This window comes from Zalophus californianus, chromosome 1, assembly GCF_009762305.2.
Source record: "Zalophus californianus isolate mZalCal1 chromosome 1, mZalCal1.pri.v2, whole genome shotgun sequence".
Lineage (NCBI taxonomy): Eukaryota > Metazoa > Chordata > Mammalia > Carnivora > Otariidae > Zalophus > Zalophus californianus.
Genome location: NC_045595.1, coordinates 149,501,577 through 149,510,879, shown reverse-complemented (window position 1 = coordinate 149,510,879; position 9,303 = coordinate 149,501,577). Strand labels below are relative to the sequence as shown.

The following is a 9,303-nucleotide window of genomic DNA, read 5'->3' as shown; positions in this document are numbered from 1 at the left end:
TCTCTGCATGTCAAAGACTGTTACCTCCAACTGAATTAAATGCTTTGTTTCAGGATGTCCTTCAAACTTTTGTGACCCCAAACTTTTGAGACCCCACCTACATGAGGACATGAAGAAATACATTTTATATCAGGCCCAGTACACACACAAATATAACTGAAAAGTTCTATGAAATATACTTATCCTAAAAGAAAATACTTTTCCTGGAAAATTTCATGAAAAAATACACTTACTAATGATTCACTGAAATCACCTATTCTATTTCACTTTTTAAAAATGCTGGTCTTACCCACTATATTGATTTTATGACTTACTAATGGGTCACAACCTACAATTTGAAAAACAGTAGTCAAAGGAGTAGCATATGTAAAAGATATCTGAAGATAAAGATATGTCTATTTCTGCAATAAAGATCTACCTACTAAGGGGACCAGGCACCTTACCCTTGGCCACAACATCCTCTACCCCAATGTATTTGATGGAGCGTTGCGAACAAGTTCTTCCTTTTATAATCCACTCAGCCAAATATTTAACAAGCCCCTACCATATGCTGGAACTCTGATCAAGGCTCTGCGAACACAATAATAATCAAAGCAAAGTCCATACCCCCATGGAGTGACATTCTGGTTGGGGTAAACAATAATCAAATAAATAGGTAAATCAAATAAATAGGTATATTGTGGTCAACTGGCAGTAAGTGCTACAGATTTCTTCCAGACCCTTCTTTTCCTGGGCATGTTCATATAACACCTCTCTCGCTGCTAGAAGGCATATATTTTCTTTGGATGTACTGATACCCTGAGTCTGAAGACTGACAAGGATGGAGTCAGTAGTCAATTCATCTTAAAAGATTACTTTTCTTACCTTTTGTTATGTATTTGTTTCACAAATGGTTACTCCGAGATCCATATGCTTTTCTAATTTTAAATTCTTACTTAGACGGTAATGGTAATAATTATCCCCAGATCTTCTTGCAAATGTAATGAGAGTAGGCTCAATTTCACTAGACCAAACCTTTAGTCCGTTGCAGGAGCCTGTAACATCCGGTGCTTTTCCTTCCCAGGACCAGTGTTCCTAGATGTCTCAGTTCCTTCCATAAGGAGACCTTATACTGGACCCCCACCTACTTTTTTCCTGACTGGTATCCTGCTCTGGATGACAGAACTCTGCGGGTGTCACAAGTGTAATCAGTCACTTCAGCTCAAGGCTAGAATCCACCCAATGGATGCATTAGGCCAAGGGTTGGCAAACTTTCTCTATAAGGGGATAGATAGTATTTCCAGCTTTGCAGGCCACACTGTCAGGCCGACCTCTGCTTGAGACTGCTGAAGAGATTACTTTCTGTTGAGAACACCTGGGGCTTACATTTGAGATAGGCTGAAAGGATCAGATGGGAGAGGAAAAGCAAAGTCACTGAAGAAAGAAGGCCTAACAACTAAGAGCGAGCCAGTTTGGCCAAAGAGTAATGTTCATGAATGAAGGTAGCAAGAAACTGAAACACATTTAGGTAAGAACAAGTGCATTTACAAGCATGTGCAAATTAACTTTTTGCTCTGCCATCTTTTATTTAATAATCATACTACTCAAAAAATATTTTTAAAGTATTATTTTAAAAGTCATTTCCTTAGAACCACAAACTTCTTCCTTGTATCAGAAGTTGTGCCACTATCCTGGTTACTTGTGGATTCACCAAGCAGTCTAGCAAGTCATCTGTAGAAATGAATGTTTGAGAAGGAGCCATACTACTATTTGAAGAGATTTGTTCCACAATTGCATCCTCACTTTTACTCATCATTCGCTGCCTCTTGGTACAATGCAATTTTCCAGAGTGTTCTCCATCTTCGCCAACAAAGTCTTTACCATCACCTTCAAATATGCCTCCTCTCTCTGAGGGTAGTTCTTCAGAACCCAGTATTACAGGAACCAGATCAGGGCCAAAGGGACTCGCTGCCTCCTGTTTTCCCATTCCCAAGAGTAAGTCCTGGCCACCTGTTTGTCCCACCTCCATGTGATTGTGCACATCTGATCCCTCCTTTTTCATGTCCTCTCTGTTTGTTCTCAGTGCTTGGATTTCTACTACCTTAGATGTTCTGTAATGATCAAAAAGGGCAGAAACGGCTCTATTTAAGTAGCGACAATTGACTTCATGGGATGTTTCCTCAACCTAAGGAGAAAGAAAAACTCTTTAGAATGGATATATGCCCTTATATAAGTTAGAAAACGAATGTTCCAGCCAGGGTTGATTGATCACAGGAAACTAACTGCCATGATGCACACCAGAAGTGGCCTACCTCGGTTGGGTTTAACCAAGCTCTGGTATTGTGTGGATCCTCTGCAGTCTTCAGGGCACACACAAGCATGCGTGTGATTGCCTCTTCTACCCGGGCCTGGTGGTCCTCTTCCTGAGTCAAGATTAAAAAAGCACATTGTTTTCATTTGTCACTATATCTCATGGCTTAAAACAGAGTACAGTCTCTATCAATTGTGTATCCTGTTCTCTTATTAATACAAGCTTTGTTAGAGAAGGAATGAATATATTGTTGGAAGACCACAACTTTTACATATTCACTATCACCTCTCATCTAGAAGAGATGAATATTTCACCGACCACATTTAAATTTTATCCTGTCTGTAAGACATAGGCCTTAAGTATGAGCTACCTTGTGGTCATACTTAAAATCTTTTCCATTTGTTGACATGTTTAAAATTTTTTTTAAAAAGCACAACATACAGAGGAATAATACCTATAGAATTTGATAAGCTAATTTAGGAATGGAAGAAAAATTATAATAAACATGCTTGGCCAAAAGAATGAAATGGCTAAAAATCCAAATATGTTTTTTTAAAGAAACAATAAGCATAAACTAGAGCATTAATAATAAATTACATGAAAATCAACTTCTGTTCATCAAAAGGCAACAAAAGGAAAAAACCCAACCAGAATTTTGTAACACATAAAACTGATACAAGGTTAATATCCAGGATATAGAAAGAATCCACACACATCAATAAGACAAACAATCCAATTTTTTAAAACAGGCAAAAGACATGAAGACATGCATTTCAAAAAAAGAGCAATCACATGACTAATAAATATGAAATTATGCTTAACCTCATAAATAATCAGGGAACTGCAAATCGAGAAACTGATGAAATTGGCAAAAGAGAGACTGATAATTCCAAGTGGTAGAGAAATGTGCACTGACAGACTCACTGATGGTGGGAGTGCAAACTGGTACGGCCATTTGGAAAACATGTTGGCATTACCTTGTAAACTTGAGTATTGTACATCCTACAGACCAGCAATTCTACTCCCAGAGAAATACATATTCTTTAGAGAAACTCTTGCACTTGTGTATAAGAATATTCTATTTATAAAAGCAAAAAATTGGAAGCAACTCAATCATCCATCAACAAAGAACCAATAAATTGGGGTACATTAATACAAGAGAATATCATACCACAGTGAAAATGAATGAAATCCCCATGATAAGACACCACTTCACACCAGTATGGCTCTCATAAAAAAGATAATAAAAGTGCTGGTGAGGATGTGGAGAAGTCAGAATATTCACACGTTGCTGGTGAGAATGTAAATGGCTTTGGAAACAGCCTGGCAATTCTTCAAAAGGCTAAACACAGAGTTGCCATATGTGATGGTTAATTTTATTAGTTAACTTGGTTAAGTTAGTTGTTTGGTCAAACCCTAGTCTAAATGTTGCTGTGAAAACACTTTGTAGATGTGATTAGCCTTTACAATCAGTTGACTTTAAGTAAAGGAGATTATCCTCAATGATGTAGGTGGACCTCAGGTGAAGGCCTTAAAAGCAAAAACGAAGGTTTCCTACAGAAGGGATTCTACCTCAAGATTCTAATAGAAGTCCTGAGTGAGTGGGTCTCTAGTCTGCCAGGCATCCTACAGATTTCAGACTCCACACTGCAACTTCAACTCTTGTCTGAGTTTCCAGCCTACTGGCCTGTCTTTATGATCCATTATTATACCATAGGATCCAGAAATTCCACTCCTAGATGAACACACGAGAAAATGAAAACATATGTTCACATAAAAACTTGTACATGAATGTTAATAATAGCATTATTCATAATTGCAAAAAGTAGACACAACCCACATGTCCGGCTGATGAGTAGATAAACAAAATGTGGTATAGTCATTCAATGGAATATTATTCAGCCATAAAAAGGAATCAAGTACTGATATATGCTACAATAGATGAATCCTGAAAACATATAATGCTGAGTGAAGGATGCTGGCCACATAGTCTATGATTCCAGAACTGGCAAATCTATAGAGACAGAAAATAGGTTGGTGATTGTCTATGGCTACAGAGGAAAATGGGGGAGCAACTACTCTATATAAGGGTTTTTTTTTTAGGTTGATGAAAATGTTCTAAAATTGATTATAGTATGATTGCATAATTCCTGAATATACATATAATTTCTGAACTGTACACTTTATTGTTTTTCCACAGAGTATTCAAATGCATTTATTTGGGATCTTAAAATAGTTCTAGTCCATTTGCTTAACAGGCTTTTAAAAAGCTGCATCTGTTTAAAGCTAGTAAAATTTTAAAGAAGTAAAATTCCTAGAAGCTCTCAAAACCTCTAAGAAATTTTTTTTAATTGAAGTATAATCAATGCACAATGTCACATCTGTTTCAGGTGTATGACATCAGGATTCAACAGCTCTATATACTATGCTGTGCTCACAAGCTTAGCTCCCATCTGTCACCACACAACATTCCTGCAATACCACTGACTATATTCCCTCTGCTGTACCTTTCATCCCTGTGACTTATTCATTCCATAACCGGAAGACTGTACCTCCCACTCCCCTTCATCCAGAAAGGAGTGTGGGGGGGGGGGGATTGAGCAAAATTATACTACTACAAATATGTTACATATACATTATTTTATAGGTATAAATAAAGTGAAAAACATAATAATGGAAAAATTACTAGAGCAAGAGGAAAGCCTTTAAAAATTAACAAAAAAAATTTTTTTTAAAGATTTTATTTATTTATTTGACAGAGAGAGACAGCGAGAGCAGGAACACAAGCAGGGGGAGTGGGAGAGGGAGAAGCAGGCTTCCCGCTGAGCAGGGAGCCCGATGCGGGGCTCCATCCCAGGACCCTGGGATCATGACCTGAGCCGAAGGCAGACGCTTAACGACTGAGCCACCCAGGCGCCCAACAAAAAAATTTTTTTAAGTTTGGAAAAAATACCAATAAAATAAACATATTTCAGTACTAAAAGAATAAGGAGAAATATTAAAAGAAAAAGATTAAAAAAGGCACAATTGAGAAGAATTGAGAATATACTTTATCCTCTGGAATATGTTAAAATAGAATCTGCACCACTTTAACAGAGAAGAGATGAAATTTGTACCACCTGAACAGAACTAGAATTTCTACTTTTTCCCCAAATCTATGTGACTTGTGACAAGAATACCAGAGTCAGGATTTACATTGAGTTATTGTATCGAATATGGTAGGTTTTATTTATTTTTTTAAAGATTTTATTTATTTGACAGAGAGAGAGAGACAGCGAGAGACGGAACATAAGCAGAGGGAGTGGGAGAGGGAGAAGCAGGCTTCCCACTGAGCAGGGAGCCCGATGCGGGGCTCGATCCCGGGACCCTGGGACCATGACCTGAGCCGAAGGCAGATGTTTAACGACTGAGCCACCCACGTGCCCCAAATATGGTAGATTTTAAAACTTAAGGGGTTTTGGAGTTACATTTGGCAACAAGAAAAAATTATGGTTCAGTGCTTGAAGAGACAAGGATAAAAGCAACACATGACAGGGAAAATATAATTACTCAGCTCCTAGTCTGCATTCCAGTTTTTCAAGGAAGAATGAATGCTCTTTAAACTGTGACGTATGCAGAAGTTAAAGAACAAGAGTCCTGGTTTGGCGAAGGACAGAAATCATCCATTTTAAGTCAGCATCAAGTCCTTAGGTACCAAATTTGTAAGTACTACCTCATAACTTGTTTTTACTCAATGATACCAATCCTTTGGAAAATTCTGTGAGAGACAGCTGAAAAAAATGGCATAAAACAAGCTTCTAAAAAGACCATAGTGAAGGCTTTCAGACTCTTGAGGCCAGGTAAATTAAAATCTAAATAAAATATGAACAAGTGGTATTCTACAGTACACTAAGAAATAATACATCACAACCAAGTGGGATTTGTTCCAGAAATTAAGGATGGTTCAATCAATACTAGGCAATCCATTGATTTAAGTTACTCAAATACCAGATATTTACTAAAGAGGAATATTATATATGATCATTTCCATCAGTGCTTAAAAGGCATTCAGTAAAATTTGACACCTTTTCTGGATAAAAAAAAAAAACAAACCCAAAAAACAAAAAAAGTAATGAATTGACAGATACTTAACATGATAAAATACACAAATCCAGCATTTTACTTAAAGAAAAATCACTAGAGGGGCGCCTGGGTGGCTCAGTCAGTTAAGCGGCTGCCTTTGGCTCAGGTCATGATCCCAGGGTCCTGGGACTGAGCCCCATGTCGGGCTCCCTGCTCAGCGCAGAGCCTGCTTCTCCCTCTCCCTTTGCCTGCCACTCTGTCTATTTGTGCTCTCTATCTCTCTGTCAAATAAATAAATAAAATCTTAAAAAAAAAAAGAAAAATCACTAGAGATTTCTCTCTAAAATCAGAAAAAGACAAGGATGCCCACTATCTCCATTATTATTTATTATTGATCTAGAGGTATTAGCCAATGTAATTAGACAAAGGAAAATAAGACACAGGAAAGCAAATTGGAAAGGAAGAGGTAAAAGTATCTTAATTTTCAGATAATCTGAGAGAAATCTGAAAACCCAAGAAAAGTCAATAAAAAAATCACCACACTGGAGAAAATAATTCAAATTAACACAAAAATCAATAGCCTTCATATATACAAACAATATCCACTCAGATGATATAATGGAAGAGAAGACCCACCTCACTTAACCATAGCAGCCAAAAAAGATGAAATGCCCAGGAATAAACCTTTAAAAGAAATGTGCAAATCCAATGTGAGGAAAACTTTAAAACACTCCTGGAACAAAGAACTAGACTTGGATGAAAAGAAAGGTATCTCATTGCTGGATGGGACAATTCAACACCATACAGCTCATATAAAATTTAATATAAATAGAATAAAAAATATCAATCTTTTTTTCCCCTGAAGCTAGACGAATTGATTCTAAAGATCATACAAAAAAGAAAAAAAAAATTCAAGAAGAGCCAGGAAAAGAAAAGGTTTCTGGCCCTACAGATACTAAAAACATTCTATAAGACCTCTCTAAATAAAACAGGGTGGAAGTATTGAAAGAATGTGAGGAAAGGCCAGTGGAAGAAACAGACCCCAAGTACACATAGATATCTAGTATATGATTAAGGCAGTATTTCAAATCACCACAGAAAAGACAGACTTTAAAATAAATGATATCCCTGACAATTCTATTGTCATTGGGTAAAAATAAAAATAGATTTCAACCTTACACCATACACTAGTAAAAACCTCTAAATGGATGAGAGACCCAAACGTAAAAAAATGAAACAATCCAAACTAAAAGAAAACATTGGTGAATTCCTTTATGACCTGAAAGAGGGAAAGGTTTTTCTAGCTATGATTCTAAAATCAGAAGCTAAAAAGTTCAGCAACACATCCTGGTGGTGAGGCTGTGGAGGAAAGAAGCACACTCATATGCTACTGATGGAAATGCAAAATGGCACAATCACTGTGAAGTGGAATTTGGCAAAGCCTAACAAAATTAAAGCGAACTCACTTTTAAGACTTTCCCCAAAGACACTCTTCCAGCAAATACAGAACAACATATGCACAAGGTTATTCACTGGCATTATTTCTAATTACAAAAGATTAGAAATAACGCTACATCCATCCACATGGGAACCAGGGAATAAAGGATGGGGCACCCATATAGTGGGATACTACACAGCTGTTGGAAAGAAAGTGAAAATTTCTCTGTACTATTATTTGTCAAATTCAGAATAGTATTGTAATGTGAAGAAAGCAGGGTGCAGAACACTAGTTTCTTACTTTCTGTGTAAGAAAGGAGAGGAAATATGAATGACTATGTATGAATAAGCATATGAAACAAATATATAAAAGTTTATATTCTTATTCACATATAAAGTCATACATAAATATATTTATTTACTTAATTATTTACATATATGTTTACAAAGAAGACACACTAGAATGACAAACTAAATGAATAAAAACAGAGCCCTGTGGTGGGGTAGTAGGGGGTGGGGGGGTGGGGGAGAGTGATGGAGTGGAGGAGACAGAGATGAAAAGGAGACTTCTCTATAAAAGAGACTTTTAATATCATTTCAACAAGTTAAATGTTTTACATATTCAAAATATTAAATGAAGTCAAAATAGGAAAAAAAGTAAATCCTAATGCTGAAAACAAACCTACCTAAAATTAGTAACATACCCACAAGTGAAAAGAATCCCTTCACAATGATTTCTGAACACAGTACTTTGTAGCCCCTTAGCGGGATATAGTCTAACGATAAAAAGGATCACAAAGAAATCTTAAACTTTATTTGCAAGTTTATAATTAGTAATAATAATATTGGAATTCTGGAATTGTAAACTTGACATCTTAAAAAATATATAGGTGGGGCACGTGGGTGGCTCAGTCACTTAAGTGTCCGACTCTTGATTTCGGCTCAGGTCACTATCTCAGGGTTGTGAGACTGAGACCCGCATCAGGCTCTGCCCTGGGCATGGAGCCTGCTTAAGATTCTCTCTCTCTGCCCTCCCCTCCAAAATATATATTATTTATTTATTTATAATATTTAACATTAATATTAATTGTTAATTAATATTAATAATTAAATAATTAATTTTAAAGAGACAAATTTTATTTAAAGAAAATAAATTTTTAAAAATAATTAATATTAATATTAAATATTTAAATATTTATATATATTGCTATATTCTCCTATATATATATACATATATAGGAGAATATAGCAAATAAGTAGATGTTACTGTTAGGATTGATCCTGATTTTCAGTGTAAGAGAAGAGATAAAAATAATAAAATAAATAAAAATAAAAATACAGAAACAAGGAAAAAATCTATAATATTAACCTTGAATTAGAACTATAAATATATCCATTTCTATCTATCTATCTCACATTCTAGCTTTATCATTTATAGGTCTGGAAACAGCAACATGCCAATAGCAATGAACAGCCTTAGAGCCCCAATCTCAGTTTCTAAATACCCTTCCCCA

At 36.0% G+C, this 9,303-nt stretch overlaps 1 protein-coding gene across 1 annotated transcript in view; it reads right to left on the bottom strand.

The window, feature by feature from the left end:
- Positions 1–1,540: 1,540 nt before the first annotated feature.
- Positions 1,541–9,303, bottom strand: part of HSPBAP1 (HSPB1 associated protein 1) — a 61,928-nt gene continuing 54,165 nt past the window's right edge. Inside the window, exons 7-8 of the mRNA XM_027584173.1 lie at positions 2,292–2,402; positions 1,541–2,164 (exon numbers count right to left, since the gene is read on the bottom strand). Of these exons, the coding sequence (XP_027439974.1) occupies positions 1,625–2,164; positions 2,292–2,402 (651 nt within the window). The 3' untranslated portion in view covers positions 1,541–1,624. The remainder of the gene's footprint in view (positions 2,165–2,291; positions 2,403–9,303) is intronic.